We start from the raw sequence: 19,522 nt of genomic DNA on the forward strand, positions 1-19,522 counted from the left end.
ACGCGCCGTCTCCACCTTTTTGTCATACACGCGCTACATATAATGTGCTTTGTTCAACGTAAACCTTCTGCTGCAATGAAGAAGAAGACGCTCTATGCGTAAACAAGCGTGAAAAGAGAAGAAGAAGAAGGTGGTGGAGAAGAAGCGTTGGGCAAGAGCGATTTTACGTGTGTTGAGTGCGTATATTTCATGTTTCATTTTATGGTATTGATTTTTTTTGTATTGGACCAACTTGATTATATGGATGTATAGTATCTTATCAGAAATCAAATTCAGTTGACTATTAGTATTACGTTTAAAAAATTCAAATGTTTCTTTGAATATACATGTTTTTTTTTTATAACATGATTTAATCTCAAAACCATTAGAAACTAGAAAGAACAAATTTGTTGATTTTATAAACGTGACAGGAGCACATACAAACATGATACATCAATAAATGTGAAGTATAATATTACACATTACGTATTCTGAAAAGTGGTTATACATTTCCTAACTCTCCGCTAAAGAAAGATTGCATCAAAAATTCTCTCCTTGCTAAACAAAAAAAGCATATATATACATATATACATGAAAAGCTTTAATTAATTAATACATAGCTGGTGATTGGGATCCATATTTTCTTCTTGACATACGTCTGTTGATCAAGCTTCGGTAGAAATCATGAGTTGCAAGCCATGGCTTTTGTTTGACCATGACTTGTTCTCCTTCTGGACCTTCCCCAACATACTGGAGCACCACAAGCACCGAAGCAGATGTTTCAAAGTCTGAAGAAGCCAACAAGTCCCCTATGGCACCCAACTCCGGGCACTCACTCCAATCCGTCAACCCTTCTGTTAATGGTGATGCCCCTTGCCCTCTCCCAACTATGAACAAATCATTCACATTCTTCATTGCCCTTATTGCCCCTACTGTCTCCTCTCCGTTCCCTACAACTCTTTCTAAGTACTCAACATAATCATCATGTTCTGCTATCAACCTTAACTCGTACATGATCTCTTCATCTAACAAGTTATCATTATTATTGCTATAATTATCTCTCTCGGTTCCTTGAGCATCATCTTCTTCATTATTGCTAACTGTAAGATCTTTTCTAGGAACGAAATGCATGACGGTGAGGCGAACCCTGGGGTGCCTTGACATTCTCCACCCAAAGGAAAGAGCTTCTCTGTCGTCGGGTCCTCCGAAGAACAATACAGTCACCTGATGACACGTGGGCCTGGCGGCTAATCTTGTGGATCCATTGAGGCCTCGATCCACGAGGATCCCAACGGAGCAGGGAGCGGTTTGCATGAGGTTGTGGTTCACCAGCCTAAACGCAGGGATGGTGTCTTCCATCTCTCCGGCAACCGTTTGTTGTTTGTGAAAAGGGATGATAATGAAAGACACTCTTTTGTCTTCTGCAATGCTGCAAATGTCTTCATGCATGGTGGGGTATGGGGAGATCACAGTCAGTGGCTGAACCGAGACGCAGTCCACGTTTTCTTCGAAGTTACGGAATGCTGTGATGATCTGCTCTGTTTGCGCTTGTGTCTTGTTAACGGGGCGGCCTGATTTTTTGTCGGTGGTGTTGTGGACAACCAGCATGGCGGAGGCTCTGCCGGTGAGTTCAACCAGGTGGAGGACGTTTGCGGTAATGGGGGATTTTATTGTGGGGTGGGTTGCTTCGAGGAGGTTGATTATGGTTGGGACATTTCTAGGGACGTGAATGCACACAAGGATTCTTAGCTCTGCATCTGTTCCTGTACTTTGCATTGTTCTGTTCTTGTATGATATGTGTCTTTTTCTTGGCTTGTGGATCAATGCCACTGTGGGTGAAATGATTGCTGTCATCAGAATTGTTACAAGAACCATGATTGAAAATACTTCATCTCCCAATACCTACATACATACATAATGAATTAAATCAATAATATGCATGATGGGTATACATGAATTAGTTAATAATAAGTTAATAACATGCATCATATAAATATACCTTTTGTTCCCAGCCAACGTTGAGCACTATAATTTCAATGAAGCCTTTAGTATTCATAAGCAGACCAAGAATTACACCTTCCCTGACAGGTATTTGGAATAGGAGAGAAACAACAAGAGTACCAAGGACCTTGCCAATACAAGTAAGAGGAACCATCAAGATCACAAATCCCCATCTAGCGGCTCCCTTGATCAAGGTGAGATTAGTCTTGAGGCCACTGATAGCAAAGAAGAGAGGCAGCAGAAGGCCAGAAACAAAGTCCTCAAGCTTCTCAATGATAGCAGCAGCAAGTGGCCCATTTGGAATAACCAAACCATAGACAAATGCACCAAACACAGCATGTGTCCCAAGTGCATCAGTGATAAAAGCAGAGATCATAACACCAGTAAGCACAATGCATATCTGTGTTTCACTGAAGGGTTGTCCCTCTGGGGTTTTACGTATCATCCATGACACCAGAGGCCTAATAACAAGAATGCAAACAACAACAAATGCAAGACTTGACAAGAGAACCAAGAGAGAAGCATAAGAATAACGAGCTTTCCTCTCTGACAAGGCAATGCCTACAGCTAACAAAGCCCAAGCACACATGTCATTAATCAAAGAAGTTGAGATTGCAAGCTTGCCAAGCTCCGTGTTAACAAGCTTAAGATCAGCAAGCATTCTAACAAGCACAGGGAATGCAGTCACAGATAGCACAACACCAAGGTATATGATATAGCTGATACGGGTAGTATCCGATTCCATGCTCGTGTGGTTGTGTTCCACGATGTGAGAGAGAGTGAAACCCACCACGAAGGGCAAAATCATGCCGGCAATGGCTATAGAAACCGCCTTCTTGCCCGTGCGCTTCATTACATCCATGTCCATCTCTAACCCTATGAGGAACATGAAGTATATGAGGCCAATGTTGGCCATTGTCTCAAGCATCAACATACTTCTCAAAGGGAAAACCCTAGTCCCAAAACCGTCGATTTGACCTAGCACCGATGGCCCTAACAACAATCCACCCTGCATGCATGCATGCAATTCGTTCGTAATTGAATTAATTAATTAATTAATTAAGGAGAATAATATGAATCTATATGCGTACCAAAACCTCGGCGATGACGCGGGGTTGGTGAAAGGGTCTGAGGATGAAATAGAAGAGACGTGTGGCAAGAACAACTAAGGTTAACTGGACGACGAAGAGAGGGAGGGCGTAACGTAAAGGGTTAAGACCCTGCTGCCATACACCATTTGTTGTTGTCATCGTTGGTATGTAGCAAATCATTGATTTGTCCGATTCGTTAAACGCCGCTGCAGCTGCCGGCGCCGGCGCTGGTGCAGCCGCGCTACCCATCTTTTCTTAATTTTGCTATCCGATCCAATCCACTAATGAATTGTTAAGCTTCTCCTACCTCCTTTTGTTAGGTATGAAGGAGGTGGAGACACATTTTAATTAGGACTATGGATCGGAGGTTTAATTATTGCCTGGGTTTCTTTCTGGGAATTAATTTGAATGAAGATTTGCTGCTAATACGTAATGAAGATGAGGAACACACCTCAATTCTTTTTCTTTCTATTTTCGTTAAACCCAACGTTGACTAACTCGATCCTTATTATCGTTATCGTTATCAGTTTACTTTTTTTTCCCATCAAATCCGTAATCCGTTACGCCTCCGTCAAAACTGTCAAAGTATATTCACAAGGGTGAAAACTCAGTTGCAGTCGACTTCACGTGAAGTTGATAGTTGAAAACTGAAAATTTAATTAAATCAGTCAAATCATCTAACAACTCTCAATTATCAATTTTACGTGAGGTGGACTGCATCTAAGTTTTCACCATTTATATTTCACGTGTAACTTAACTAATATCACATATGTAAATTATAATAAAATTATTATCTAACGTTTTTTAATTATTATTTTTGTGAAAAAACAAATAGGTATAAATTTATGCATAAAAATATAACATTAATTAAAAATATTAAAAATTAATTATTATATATTTGTATATAAAAAAATAATTAATTTAATAACTTATTTTTTTATAAATAATAGCATGGTTGTTTTATCAGAGAAATTGGTTAGCTAAAATTATTCTGTCATAATTTGCACTCGTTTCCCTTGTACCAAATACTGAAAAGGGTACTCATTTTGAAAAGGCTTCATTTCATGTCTAAGTCTAACTAGTTGAAACTATTTATTATTTGAATTTTCTGCCTAATTTGCATATATAATAATAATAATAATAATAATAATAATAATAATAATAATAATAATAATAATAAATATTTAATTTTGATACATTAATGCAATATAAAAGAAATTTTTTTATATATATTTAATTATATATTATTATTTTAATAAAATTAATTATTTTTTACAATAATCAACATATACGAGTGATTGAATAATTGTATAAAATGGTCAAAATTTAACCCATTCATTCTAATTAAAATAATAAGTCTAAGATCCTCTCTCTTTCACATACATATATATATACATCATTATTACGGTATTTAAAAAATAATGTCTAATTTAATATTTAATTTTAAAATATATAAATTAATAATTTTTAAATATTTTAAATTTATTAAAAAAATAAATTAAGTAAAAATTAAATATCAAATAATAATCGCTAAAAGAATTTACCTATATACAACGACAGCTCTTGTCATTTTTTCTTTATTAGAGCAGGGTGAGACGTACATAGAATTATGCGATCTTTTTTCTTCATAGGAGCTCGCTGCATATAAATCTCTTTTCTTTTTTTTTTCCTTTTTTTCCTTTTTCTTTTTCTTTTTGGTGGAATCATACCTTATAATGCAGCCTAAAGTTTGATATGGGAGGTTATTCCAAATTAAAAGCAGAACGTGACATGTAAGATGTAACCAAACAAACTTTTAAAAGAATGTACGTATAAAAGACACGGGATATGTATTCTCAATCAGAAAGCATGCATGTCCAATAATTTTCTTTGCATGCATCATATATATGGACTGTATTTCTCTGTTATTATTATTAAACAAAGAAAATAAAATTTTCTTAATTAAGAAATTAATTCTACGTCATTAAATAATATGTGTGATTGAAAATGGAATATTGCAAGTACGATGGGAGAGAGCGATGGGAAGAAGAAAGTATGCATTGGGGTACCAATTACGTGATAGAAGCTGAAAACTCAGAAATACTGAGTCATAGGCTATGAGCTTTCATGGTTTCTTTCTCTTGCACCAATGCAAAACATACAACAGAATCCATTCCATAAGAAGATGAAGACACCCGCTACAACATAAATTCAAGACCAAACAAAGGAGTACAGAAAAGCTTTGAAAGTTACATTACCCCCTCAATATCTTCTCTTTATTTTATTTCATGTTTGCCAATCAAATATAGAAAAAAAAACGGTTTTACTAGATAAACAATAATTTTCGTAAACAATATGAATATTCTATTTTAAAATTGGTTTAATAAAATAAAAATATATTACATCTATAAAAAAAATCATAAGTAGAAAAGAGAAGTTACCGTATGCATAATTATATTATTCATTAAATTTATTGTCTTCTCATACTTTTTCAAAAAAAAATATTCCTCTAAATATGAATAATTTGTAAAATAATAAAATTCACATTGAATTTATAACCTTTATGTATTATATGTGAGTTTTATTATCTTGATTTAAGAATGGTTATATTTTTAATTTTCTGTTTTATCAACATTTTTATTTTCATTTTCTTTGGAATTATATATATATTTTTTAAAAAATTAATAATTAAATAATCACCTTTTTTATTTTAAACCTTTTGCTTCTTGTCATGTCCCTCGTTCACTACTGTATATTGTCGGAGTTGCATACTTTTAATTATCAAAATAAAAATTTAATTAAAAATCATTTTAAAAAAAATTTCTACCTTCTTCTCTCTAGCTCTTTTGTACAATTATTATTAGAAAAATTTAAAAGTCAATAATTATAGTTTATATTAATTAATATTTTTGAATATTATTTGCTAACTATAATAATAAATTGTACTAATTATATATATTATTATTATTATATAAAGAAGTGATAGGCACCATTCCCCGTAAAGTGGTTGATTTGTCACAAAAGCATAAGATTGGATTATAAGACAAACTTTATCTACAATGCAGCCAGATACTCATTCTAGATTCATCATCTATCTCGATTAAAATTTCAGTTATTTAACTAGCATGCGTGTTATTGTTGTACTTTTCATATAACTTAACTAACCAGTGATTCTACCAAAAATAGACCCTACTCCATCAATAATTCAATATCTCTTCCTTCCTGCGATATAATATTATATAAATAAATTTTTTTAGTAATTAAATTTAATTAAATTATTCTAATAATTTAAACATTGATAATAATTTTAAAAAATACATAAGAAGAAGAAAAAATGTAGTTAAGTTTAATTACAAAAATAATCTATTTATCTAGTATTTTTTAAAAATATAGATTCATAAAATACACAAAGTGCTTGGCAGTAATAATTTCAAAGGTTGGAGTTATATATACTTGTGGGGGTAACACTATCTTGTCCATCACTCGTTTGACAGTGAAATTCTACCTTAGATAAATTTTTTAATTATGATAATCAATATATGGTTGTAGAATTTAGATTTTTTTTCTATACTTAAAGGTAATAAAATATTCAAAAATACTATTTGAATATTAAAATTAGTTCGGTTATTATATAATTGTGTATAAATATATATACATAATTTAACTCATTTTTAATATATTTTTTATATTTAAATATGTATTCTATTTTGATAACTAACTAATTTTAATATATACCTAGTATAATTGTAAAATATTCTATCTTCTTTTATAGAAGTAGAAAGTGTTATTAGTAGTCTTACTACTCATTCATTTTTACCATTATTATTATATTTTCTTTTTCTTCTTTTAGATACCTATGGAAATATACTAATATAAAAAAATCATTCTTCTTTCTTAATATTTTCTAAACAAAATTGTTACATACATATTAAAAGTCAACTGCCAAATTAATTAATGTATATTTGTGTATATTTATATATTTATTTTTAATTAAATAATCATCTATCAGAGTAATAATGAAACTTAATATAAAAAAATAAACAAACTTATAATATACCAATAATAAAATTTGTTTATACTAATATAATAATTTTTTATGGGATAACAGATTTTTTTTTCTAAAGTTAAAAGTGAAACTCAAACTCGAGACCTCTAATTGAGAATGGAGGACTATACCATTTAAGCGGTTAATTTTTTATATACAAATTACATTATTGTTTTTCAAGAAATGAATACAATAAAAATTTCTATGTTAAGAATACATACATTCACACATTGACCTGTGGTATATTGATTAAGAGGGTAGCAAGTAGCAACTATTTGTTTAAACCACTGAATCAAAATCCAAGGTTAGTGTTGCAATCTTGTATATTTATTATTATTACTTTTGTTGTATCTGTTTTGTGAAATTGGTGTAAGATTTGATGCTTAGACAGTACTAAATTGGATGAATGCAAAGCACAAGTCACATGTTGTTTGTAAAGACAATTGGATGATGTCCCTCTACACCCCCAATGGCACATAAAATTCTCAAAGCAGACGAGAGTCAATTAAAAAAGTGGGACGTTTTCTCTGACACAACACAACACTTCCTTCCCCTTTCTTGATCATCTATCATGTGAACATCTCTGGCCTTAAAATGTCGTCAACACAAATGCCGAATCACTATTTGCATGATTTATCATCACTACTATGTTCTGTGCCTAATAACAATAATAGTATGTAGTATCAAAACTAGTGGTCAAAGTTATTATTATTTATTGAGGTTTGCATGCATGCCATAATGGTAAAAGAGGAAGGATTCCTTTTTATTATTCTTGTTGGGATTCAGATGATGGGTCAAAGGGAATAAGGTAGTAAACATTTCATTCATGATTTCATGGCTATGTATCATTGAGGAGAATAAAAATATAGAATAGAGACTAGAGAGGTTCATTACTTTTCTTTCTTTTTCTTTTTTTTTTTTCCCTTTCCAAGCAAAAGGGTATGTGCCAAAAGCTAAAAAGAGGGTGTGCAGTGATACATAATTAGAATGTTATGACACATTTGTTTTTGTATAGCTAATAATAAACACAAAGAGGTATATATTCATTGTTGACAATTAGTGAAGGTTGAAAAACAAAGGTTTTAATAGGACAAGTAAGTTTTGCCAGCTGCTACTATGAGGTTAATAGCTTGTACTTAGTGATGGATTCAGCAGAGGAGGGCCTCAATGTCTTAGCAGAACTTTTCCAGGACAAGAGAGGGAGAATACATATATCACAACTGTCTCTACCACCATCTTCTTTCATTACAGGATTATACAAAGGACCACTTGCTCTTTCATGCTCATAAATCCAATTAAACATGTTTTTCAATTACTCTTTAAGTATAATTCAGTTACTTTTTGTTAGAAAGAACACTTATCATTAGGCCAAGAGTTATATTGTAATGAGTAGTATAAATGTAACACTTATCAATAGTCTTGTTAAGTAGAAAGGAAATTTCTTTGATAAAGAGTAAAGATTGTAAATAAATTTGTTATGAGAATCTGTATTGGATGTAATGTATTTATTTTGGTGGAAACTCAGGTGCAGTTGACTTCACGTGAAGTTGATACTTGAGAGCCGTTAGATGATTTGACTAAATTTTCATCTAACGGCTTTGAGGTATCAACTTCACGTGAAATCGACTTTACTTGAGTTTTCACCATTTATTTTTAAATTCTTTTCTATTTTAAAAAGAACAATCTTTACTATTCATTTGAATTACCCAACACAAAATGTGATACTCACAAACCTGTATAAACAAAAAGGGTCTACATTCATTATTATGCAACAACCAGATGGTATATATTTTTTCCTAGAGTATGTAAGATCTGATGGTATAAACTTATCAACATCATGATATATAGGTGGGACCTAAGTATAAACCCTATATGTGTCTGGGTTTGTATTAGCAACGGTAACACTCCTAATTTTAACAAAAACATTGTCACTTTCATCTCAGATCCAGCGCACATGCTATATTATCATGATTTATGATCAATTTCTTAAGTATTTGAACTTATAATAACTTTTTTCTTTTTCCTTATCTTTGCTAGGAGACACAAAATGTAAATGCTAATGCTAGTAATATTAAGTCCAAACCTTATTGAATTCTCTAGGCCTTTCTTTCTCTCACTCATCTCAACCTTTTCCTAACTTTTATGTGAACAAACTTGAGGATGAATGAGGAAGGAACAAAGAATCTATAATAATATATGTGTACATGTATCTGTGAATAGTTGTGTAACTGTGTCAACTTACAAGACCAGCAGAATCACTTTATCAGCACAGAAAGTGAACCTTCTCTTTTTCTTTTCCATCATTGCATTTACCATCTTTGAGACTTTTTGTCTCTAACTTCATTCTCCCATGCTTCCCTTGAATTCATCAATAGCAATGCACAGACATTAGAAGAACACAGTGTTGGTAAAAGAGAAAATCTAAGAAGATGGAGTTTGATCTTGAAGACCCTTTATCCTGCTTCAAGGAACAACAAGCTTATACCATAACAGAACTCTTTGCTTCTGAATCTGATCACATGCCGGCCCCAAACTACTTGAATTCAACACATTTTCGCACTTCCTTTCGCTGCGAAGCCATTTCTCTCATACTTCAGGTGGAAGTTATTTCCATATATAGTGTTCTCACTACACTCTCTTCAATGTCACATTTGTCAAAGTTTGTTATGTTATTTCAGGTCCAGTGTTCATGCAATTTGGACCCTTCTGTAGCTTATCTAGCTATAAATTACTTGCATCGCTTCATGTCGAGGCAAGAAATTCCGGTAAGAAAATATGTAATGATTTCACTTTAAGCTTGTAACAAGTGTACATTAATCCTCTGTGTTTTGCAGATGGAGAAGCCATGGTTACTGAAACTTGTTGTCATATCCTGTCTTTCTCTTGCTTCAAAGATGAAGAACACACCCTTATCAATTTCCGATATACAGGTAAAGCTTTGGATTCAGGTAATTACAAGAGTTAGCAGAAAAGAAATGTGTTCAACAAATGACAATAACTTGAACATTCCATGCTCATAATGAAACAGATAGAAGGTTGCATCTTTGAGGCTCAAACTGTTGGGAAGATGGAACTTCTTATTCTTGGCGCTCTAGAATGGCGTATGAGGTCAATTACACCTTTTCCTTTCTTGCATTTCTTCATCTCTTCAACAGAACTCAAAGATCCATCACTGAAGCAAGTGCTTAAAGAGCAAGCTACAAAGATAATCTTCAATGCTCACAATGGTACTCTTCTAGTATACAATTATATATTCAACTATGAAATGTAATCTAATGTTAATGTGCAATTTCAATGAAACTGTGACTTGCATTTATCTTATTATGTGGCTGCAGACATTAAGCTTTTAGAGTATAAACCTTCAACTATTGCAGCATCTGCTCTTATCTCTGCATCTCGCGAACTATGTCCGCAGCAATATACTATGCTGAGAGCTTCAATTGCAGCTTGTGAGAATCTAGATGAGGTGAGTTTGCATTCAATCAAATGTCATTTGAAGAAAATATTTGATTCTTATTTGGCATTAGAACCAATATGTTGATGGTGGTTATTGTAGGATTCATTGACCAAGTGCATTGACCTGATGCAAGAGATGGTTATGTGGACGGAAGCGAACGAGTCAACCATTGATACAAGCTTTCTAAGCACTGAAACTCCGGTGAGCGTGCTGGAGAGAAGCATCAAGCGGCGGAGAATCTAATAAGCCTCCGCCGCCCACACATGTTCCAGATTTTTCTCAAGTTGTGAAGGAGCAAAGAAGCTGAGAGAAAAACCATCATTTGTGGTCCATATCAGTGTTTCAACTCAGACCAAAACTCAAGCCAGCAGAGAGGATGACAAGGCTTTGGACAATGGAGTGGATAGATCCATACTTTACTGGTTCCTATTGCATAGAATCAAAATCCAGAAATCATTAAAATAATTACCATATGGAGAGTAACTAGAGAAAAACCTGTAATGTAGTAGCAGTGTAGCACCATTGCAATGAAAGAGAACAAGACACTAGAGGGTAAATTTGAATCTGATTAGAAGTTTACCAAGTTGTCAAAGAACCTGACATCTTTTCTTGTATTACTTATATCTGTTAAACAGGTTAATTGAGAGATAATCAAGTAAAGTAAACACCTTACTTAAGATGCAGATCTATCAAACTTTTATTTGCACAACACTTGGCATCATCAATAACTTGATACCAAAAGAAGGAATTTCATTGCCGCTAAGTAATCCCAGCCAAGTTTCATTTAACAACATGATTCATTTTTATCCTAGTTGATGCACAAAGATGGCACGTGTAAGTAGTTGATACAAAGATAAATTTGAACAGAACACGTTTGTGCAGATGATGATGAGTTTCAACTGTCAACAATAGCTTGATAGCAAATATCAGCCGTTAAACGGTTGTTGTCCCAACCGAAAGTTCTCAACAATTTGCGGTCATTCATAAATATGGGGTGCACTTAAAAATCAACTAAAGCTTAATCCAACATCATCTTAATGGATATGAAAAAAAAGAAAGAAATTGTAACATGCAACACAAACTCATTATCTTTTCATTTTCTTCACATTGCATACAAGACAACTTCAAAACGAATTTCGGTCGTTTTTCATTCTCTATTTTCTTTCATCTCACTAACAAATGTGTAAGTTCAGTAAGAAACATGACTTAGACCCCTTCCCTTGCCCTGCTCTAGAAATAGAACTAACTAATCCTATAGCAAGAGGTCGATAAACTTGAACAGCTTGGAATCACGCCCTTCTTTTCTTTGGGAGCATGAATGAGTTTAAACAATCTGTTTGACAAAGACATAACTAAATGATGTAACTCTTTCATATTAGAAACTCTAGTCCAGCTCTAAAGGGGTTGACAAAAATAAGACCCCAATAGTTAAGAATGGTAGATCCTCTGCACATTTGTAGACTGACATGTTTTCCACTTAGTCAAATAGCACTTTAGTCCTAGTGTGAACTGTCTTTGTCGCCACCACGATTGCATTAATCTCTTGGCCAAGATTCAAGACTGATTCAGCTCTTCTCCATGCAACTTTCATCAGTTGGCATGATGGACACAACAGGAGGGGGATGCAACTCAAACAGTGCTTTACTCCCATCACTAAACCCACCTATGCATATCGTGTCACCCCGGCCATGCCAAGTGCCATCTTGAACGTTGTTTATCTCCAGTGTTCTAGATTCCTGTGCCATAAATGTACCAGTATTCAATACTATGTAAGTATGTATGACAACAATTTACATGTGCCTCCATTTTGGTTATGATCAAGATTTGTCTCATACCACAGCAAAGTCAATCGAGACAATGGAGTTGAGGAGAGAAAGAATTCTGTATTTACCTGGCATAATGTACAACAAGGACAGATAAAATGGTAAGCGCAATCATCCACGGCACTATCACTACCCTGCAAAAGGCACCAACAAATAATACATCAGATATATGAATCTAGCCATATTATGTTGTTGTTAGTAATAATCAGCAAATATTCAACAGAGGAAAATATATAAGCACATACAACAAAAACTAAGCGTTGTCTCACTATTAAAACAAAAGCACATAGATTGTTTTTTATTCAACAAAAAAGAAAAAAGAAAAAAACTCAATATGCATTACAATGTTAGGAAGCCAGATGACTAATTCAAACTATCATAACCCAACAGTTAGCATGCACGAAAAAAATGCAAAATTAAATTGGCCATCTACACCATCATCAGTAACTCAAATGAATTGTACTTTAAGAAAGATTAACAAGGCAACACAAGCTCGTTGATCAGATGCTAGAAAGTTGTTCACAGCATTGAACTAAAAGGCACAACCCTGCTAATGAGTGATAACCTACAGTTAAAAATGTAGCTAGATCGTATCAAGAAACTTACAACATCCTATATGTCAGAATCTAATAAGCAATGTGACAAAATATCCATAACTCCAGTAGACACAACCGTCATTCTAAAGTGAATGCAAAAATTAAGAGAGTTATATACCACCAGTCTGCTATCTGTAAAAAAGATTAAAACCATACAAGCTAGTCCCTACTCCATCTATGCAAATAACTATATGTACCTCACAATCAGCATTAAAGCTATATTATATTTGAAGGTATAATAAAATGCAACACTTTCATGATTAGTATCAACCAATAATAATGAAACTTAAAATTTAGAGAGAAATCTCTATCAAAACCTACCAAAGAATAACTAAGTATTAATAAATAATTACAGGCAAATACCCACCTTGATGTTGAATTTCTTTCTAATACGTGTTCGATAGAATCCTAAAATTGCTCCAACAGAAATGGTGAAGGCAACAGCCAGGTAAAGAAAGTAATGACGCCTTGTGGCAATAAAAGCAATGAAGTTAGCGAAGGCACCTAAAGCAAGAAGAAAATAAACTACAGCCTGCAATGGAAAAGAAAGAAGTTTAAATGTCAGAGCAGTGTACCTATATTACTAAAGTTAAAAAGATGAAGACAGAAATTGGCAATCCTAAAAGCCATTCCATTTCTGAAGGTTTTAACTCATGATTGGATCAATTATTTGAATTTCCAAGCTATCTAAATATACCTGAATATAGCATGCACCAAAGCCGGCTCGTTTCATGTTCTTCCCAAATCGGTAACAAGGACAGCTGAAACAGAATATTAGCTATTACTTATATGCATGGTGCATCAAACAAATATTTGCAAAATAAAGACAAACTTCTGACAGATACATTATCCTTGTTTATCTTTTGGCAATTTAGTGTTTGATTGACCAGAAAGGCATCCATAAGAAAACAAGTCAAACTGATTTCCCTTCATAAGTCATAATCCAACAGTAGTTCAGTACATCACAGTTACATAGAACAAATCTCAGTCTAAAAGAATCCCCTCACCCCACTTGAGAAAACATGGAAATTGATAATATTGGACTTCCATATGGAGTTCTGTGAATGGAATGGAACCCGAAGCACAAAAGTGCAACCTGAACTCACTAGCTTACAGTTACAGCTAATAATTTCTGTTTCTCCTCAAAGTCTCAAACTGAAACCATAATCACAAAAGGGTTTTCCCTCCGTATATGAAGGATGAAGAAGCAAAAGACTTGAAAAATAAATAAATAAATAATTATCAGTCATTTCTATCAAAATCAGCTAAACTACTTACAAAACCAGACATATAAACACAATGAACGAAGCATGAACTATCTACCCAAAAAAATAAAAAAGAAAAAATGAAGAGAAACTTACCATGCTGATTCAAGAGCGATGCGGCGGTCATCGAAGCAATCAAGGACTTCACCCTCCCACATCCTTAGAACCCCACCAAGATGTTGTTCCTCATCTTCTTCCTCATCATCAAGGTTTCTTCTCCCAAGCTTCCCCCAGCTACCATTAGCACTTTGCAACGCCACGGTGGAGCAAAGCATGTCAAAATCCAAAACAGACATACCCTCCAAGAGCCTCTCCTTCTCATCTTCTTCACCACCGTTGATCCTTTCCCGTTCCATTGCTTCCTCAACCAACACCACCTTCTCCGAATCCACCATTTCCTGCTCGCTTTCGAAAACCCAGAAACAAAGCTTGCACCTTTCTCTACTTGCCTCAACAAAAATCTCTCCTTTTTAAATAAAATCTCGGTTTTTGAGGACACCCTTTGAGATTTTGCTTTATGGGGTATATAAATAAATGAACAAAGAAAAACTTTTATACAGTTTTTGATAAAGATGGAGAGTAAAAAATGTTGTGTGTTGTGATTGCTGATTTGCTGTTGGGGGTTGGGAGTGTGTTATGTTATGTGTAGATGATGCAATGAATACAGAGTCATGTTTGTTTAGTTCAGATAACAAATAATAAAAAAATTAAGTTGAATCATTAATTATTAATGATTAATTATGAAATTATTATAAGAATAGCGATCCCTTTGTTGGCGGGTAATAATGGTGTGTGGGACCTGCAAACGTCCCATTTCGGATGGTATTGCTGTTCCCACGTGCTCCCTACAATTTAGCTAAGATTTTATTGCTAATCCTCATCTTAATCCTAATTACTATCTGGATTTGCAGCAAGATTTACTGTAATAATCTACTAAGAACAGCTCAAACGCACTAATTGCTTCTATTCCCGGTAAGTTTGCTTTATTAACTTTTATTGAAAATAATAGAGCAATGCTAGGGGCCAGTAATATTTGTTATTGGTAGTCATCAACTAATTATCAATGATGATTTGATGGTGTGAGATTGGTGTGAAATTTCATCCAATGACTCACCTTTCTCTGCTAGTTACATGCTGGCCAAAATGCAATAAAATTGCTGGTCCCTAGACTTTTCTTTATTATTATTATTATTATTGAGTGTAGCATAATACAAAGCCAAGATTACTGTCAAATTGTCAAGTTGCGTGGATGGAAGTGGCATTAGAGATTGTGATTGGGTTAATGGAATACAAGTATATAACCATAAACAGGGAACTTACTTTAAAAAGTCCAAAGTTATGCATTTAATTAAAAGGCTAAAAGTTAATCAGAAAGCGATGCTAGTTGCTACTAATATAATATTCTTTTCCGGCAACTATATTCTACGGTGTATTTGTTTGTTTGCTTATTAAAAGTTAAAAGTTAAAACTGAAGCTTCCGGATTAGAAGTTAATTTCAATTTCAAGGTAAAAGAATGTTTCCTCCGGAAGCAAGTTTGTAAGGTTTGATTAGAAGTTAATGCGTGGGAAACTCACTCTTCATACCCATCCATAGACCATAATCAAGGGTAAGGAAAGGAACAACTTGCCGTGAGGTACCACTAACCACTCTCCAACCATGCAAGCTACCTTGAGCTGTTTTTTGTTATTAAAAGATATTTTAGTTAGTCATCAAAATAGTTATTATATATTTATGTATATTTATATATATTAATTAATGAAATTTATTTATAGTAGTATAATTTTTTTTATAAAATACTAAGTACATTTTTTTATACATAGTAAGTAATTAATTTTTATTTTTTTGGTATTATAATTGTTTTTTTTATTTTTAGTAGCACAATAAACGTGAATTAGTTGAGTAAGTATATTGAAGGAGTCCCCGCAAGCATGTTGGGCCTTTGGTTGTTGGAAATGAAGTAGGGTTATTTCTGCTTTTTCTTAGGATGGTGTTTGTCTTTTGTCGTTTTGGTAATGCCGTTTACCTGTTTGCACTTTACAACGTAAGTGATAAGTCCTTCACATTTATGAAGCAGCTCACGTGCATGTGCATCTGTTGTTCATATGGGATTGGGATTTGATTTGACTCGCCAAACTCCTTATCCAGTTTATCCTAATCCCCACCCAACGGAACAAGGTCACAAGACCATGCATGTCTTTTCATTAAAGAAAGAGAGAATATAGATTTATTAGATTAGATTTGCAATTACACAAGCGTTAATCTTATTTCAATGGTTTCCAAGTATTACAAAAGACCATGTTAAAATTTGATAGTAGTAAATTGAATGTTCAAGGGACTATTGAGCTTCCTTGTCATTTTCATGCTAATGACCCGGTATAAATTCAATAAACAAATTGTCAACTATGGTAATAATCAAGATTATTACAGTACCACAACCGAACATAGTAGGTAAACAGCTATCAATCAAAATTTTATAGCTGTCTGTTACAACAATATTTAATGAGCAACAAATAATGCTACGTAGGTCGCTTACCTAATACCAACTGTACAGTGTGCCAAATGGTCCATACATTTCTTCATAAGAGAATTATAGAACATTTATAAGACTCGCCCACTACATTTGACATTTCCAAGCACCAAAAATTAATGAAACGAGCTGCTCTTTAAAATTATCATGACTGACTTTTCAAATTATCATGGTTTAATACTTGGTAAAAAAAACAGAAAACAATAAACAAAATACACAACATAGAGGCATCATGATAAGGACATATAATGATGGGTATCATGGCGACATAACTTCATCAAGAGAAGTTATTGCAGTTTTTCTTCTTCTGATTTGGAGTGTCATAGAACCTACAAGCTAGACAATTGGGTTCAAGTCTTCGTTGCCGGTCTTACCAAGCCCAAACCAGAACCACTTCCCAAATGCTTGAAGTCTGTGGCCTCAAGATGATCACCATGACCAGCAAATCCAGTACCTCCTTTCTCCAAGTTGACCAAATTTCTCTCTTTACATGGTTTGTTGCAAATAAGACAGACCTTATCAACGGCCATGAATCTATCAGCACATTTCTTGCAAAATACATGCCCACATGAACTAAGGGCCACAAGTGACATTGTGTTGGTGAGAGTAACTTTGCAGCTAGGACAAAGGTAGGTCCTATCAAGAGCCTTGGGCTTTTTCTGCTCACTAGTATCTTCAGTGAAGTGGACAGGGAAAAGTGTCTTTAACCTCAGTTTCTCCCTGCCTTCTGGACAGATAGTACTGGTATCAGGTGCATCTACTTTAACAGCAGCTTCTGGCGTAGCAGAAGGCAGCCAAAACGCCTTCATTGTCCGCAGGGCTTCCTCCTCATAGGATGTGACCTTCACACTGTTTGCTCCATGGAAACCATTCTTATCACGGCTGTAATTTCTATCACTGTATTGTGGTACAGCACCATGATTTTGCTGATCAAACGCATCGAGCTCTTTAGTCTTTTGTAACATCAATTTCTCCTCCTCTTCTTCTTTTTCTTGCTTCTGCTGAGCAGCATGGGCTGCAAGCTTTCTGTTTTATTGTAAATATCATAAGCACATCACTGCATAACAACATATTGTGGTATTCATACCACAGGGAAAAACATAACATAAACGAATAAACCAATGCAAGATATCATTGAAAGTTTTAGGTAATCAATGGAATTTGTCTAGCATAAGAACACATGGTTTAACATGATAACTCGTGCAACATCCAATACAAGTTAAGGCCCTGAAAGGACTAGAGAAACGCAATTGTGAAAATGATCTAAACATTATAAATTTATATCAACATGATGACAAAAGGAAAGCTCAATTTAAACCAAAGAGAAAAAAAAAAAGCAAAGCATGTCGAAAGCTAGTGATAGTGGTCAAAGTGAAACCACAAATAAAACTTAAACTTCAATCATCAAATAGCATACAAGCATCAAGCATGTTGAAAGTTCAATAAGCACATGCAAAGGTATAATACAAGACACTGTAATTAATGATTGGAGGCTATTGTCATCATCAGCCAACCTTCTCATGCCTAATCAAATTACAAACTCATAAAGGTATTATTGTTGGCATTTCTCAAAATTTCAACCAATCCATCTCAAATCTCAAACAAAAAGCTACAAGTGAACAAAACCTTCAATCAACACCTTGCAAAAAACAAAGACGACCGATACTCATGAATGAGACCAGCCTCCTAAGCCTGACATAGCGCTACCCGTTGTAATAGATCTAAAAGCCAACTTAACTCCACAAAAAAATTGTCACTAATCCAATTCCAAATCTTTACTCCTAACAAAATGAACGATCAATGCAGTTCACTAAATAACCCTTTATTCCCAATTTCTTTCGCATCCTGAAACACAGTACAGTAAAGTTATACAAATGTACCAAACAATAACAAATCGCTGCAAAACACCAAATTGTCTCATCAGTCATAAGCATGCCTTCCAAATCCTATCACACATGAACTTATCAGCAAAATATCCTACAATCTGCAATTCCAACCACAGAATTTCAAAGACAATTACCCTCACAAAACAGCATTGCATCACAAACATGGGTTTAAGAAGGATCCAGCCTCACCACTTGAATAAGAATCCAACAAATCAGAAACTTATTTTCCGTCCAAATAAACAAGAAAAAAAAAACGAAAATTAAAAGAGGAAGTGTTTGAAAATGGAGACCTTTGAATGTCTTTCTTCTGAGCCAACAAGCACTCGAGAATGCACTCTTTACAAAAGACATGACCTTTGTGGCAGCTCATGGGGTCAATGAAGGGCTTCAAGCAGAGGCAGCAAGCATCGAAGGGCTTGATGGAATCCTTGCCCAGCCTCTCCTTCTGGGTCCCATACCCTAGCTTCCGCTTCTCGTCGTACGTGAAGAACGCGAGGTCGTTGTTGTTCTTCGAATGCCTCTGAGGCATCTCTTTTTCCTCTTCCGCTAATCACAATCGTAAATTTCAAGCTCACCTGCGTCGATTCCAACTATGGGGTTTTACAATTTGGGATTTCAATTTCAATTGCACTTCGATATCTATTGACTTCTCAGGTTGGTAGCTTGCAGAAGGAAAGAGTCTGTCTACAATGGGCCCAAAGGGCCTCTTTTATTGGGCCAATTGGTTTTCGTAGACCTCTTTTATGGACTTTTCTAAACTACACTCTTTTTGTCAATATTATTTTCACTACTTTTCCTTTTTTATTGTTAGTCCAAAATTGACTATTTTTATTATTTATTTATTCATTCTAATCAACTTAAAATTTAAGAAT

General features: G+C 34.2%; 4 protein-coding genes across 4 annotated transcripts; 1 reads left to right on the forward strand and 3 right to left on the reverse strand.

Moving 5' to 3' along the window:
• Nucleotides 1-414: 414 nt before the first annotated feature.
• On the reverse strand, nucleotides 415-3,439 carry LOC130958101 (cation/H(+) antiporter 15-like). Its single transcript, XM_057885001.1, has 3 exons — nucleotides 3,072-3,439; nucleotides 1,979-2,989; nucleotides 415-1,881 (listed from the first exon to the last, which is right to left on the reverse strand). Exons 1-3 carry the CDS (start codon nucleotides 3,318-3,320, stop codon nucleotides 589-591), a joined length of 2,553 nt encoding a protein of 850 aa, XP_057740984.1. The 5' UTR covers nucleotides 3,321-3,439; the 3' UTR covers nucleotides 415-588.
• A 6,063-nt stretch (nucleotides 3,440-9,502) lies between these two features.
• Nucleotides 9,503-10,980, forward strand: LOC130954218 (putative cyclin-D6-1). Its single transcript, XM_057880946.1, has 6 exons — nucleotides 9,503-9,692; nucleotides 9,774-9,860; nucleotides 9,930-10,025; nucleotides 10,124-10,322; nucleotides 10,431-10,561; nucleotides 10,652-10,980. Exons 1-6 carry the CDS (start codon nucleotides 9,525-9,527, stop codon nucleotides 10,793-10,795), a joined length of 825 nt encoding a protein of 274 aa, XP_057736929.1. The 5' UTR covers nucleotides 9,503-9,524; the 3' UTR covers nucleotides 10,796-10,980.
• Nucleotides 10,981-11,598: 618 nt separating this feature from the next.
• LOC130954993 (cell number regulator 5-like) lies at nucleotides 11,599-14,913 on the reverse strand. Its single transcript, XM_057881769.1, has 5 exons — nucleotides 14,333-14,913; nucleotides 13,669-13,732; nucleotides 13,339-13,503; nucleotides 12,444-12,509; nucleotides 11,599-12,288 (listed from the first exon to the last, which is right to left on the reverse strand). Exons 1-5 carry the CDS (start codon nucleotides 14,629-14,631, stop codon nucleotides 12,118-12,120), a joined length of 765 nt encoding a protein of 254 aa, XP_057737752.1. The 5' UTR covers nucleotides 14,632-14,913; the 3' UTR covers nucleotides 11,599-12,117.
• Nucleotides 14,914-16,880: 1,967 nt separating this feature from the next.
• On the reverse strand, nucleotides 16,881-19,293 carry LOC130955850 (E3 ubiquitin-protein ligase CSU1). Its single transcript, XM_057882832.1, has 2 exons — nucleotides 18,941-19,293; nucleotides 16,881-17,790 (listed from the first exon to the last, which is right to left on the reverse strand). Exons 1-2 carry the CDS (start codon nucleotides 19,177-19,179, stop codon nucleotides 17,115-17,117), a joined length of 915 nt encoding a protein of 304 aa, XP_057738815.1. The 5' UTR covers nucleotides 19,180-19,293; the 3' UTR covers nucleotides 16,881-17,114.
• Nucleotides 19,294-19,522: the final 229 nt, after the last annotated feature.

This window comes from Arachis stenosperma, chromosome 10 (assembly GCF_014773155.1).
Source record: "Arachis stenosperma cultivar V10309 chromosome 10, arast.V10309.gnm1.PFL2, whole genome shotgun sequence".
NCBI lineage: Eukaryota > Viridiplantae > Streptophyta > Magnoliopsida > Fabales > Fabaceae > Arachis > Arachis stenosperma.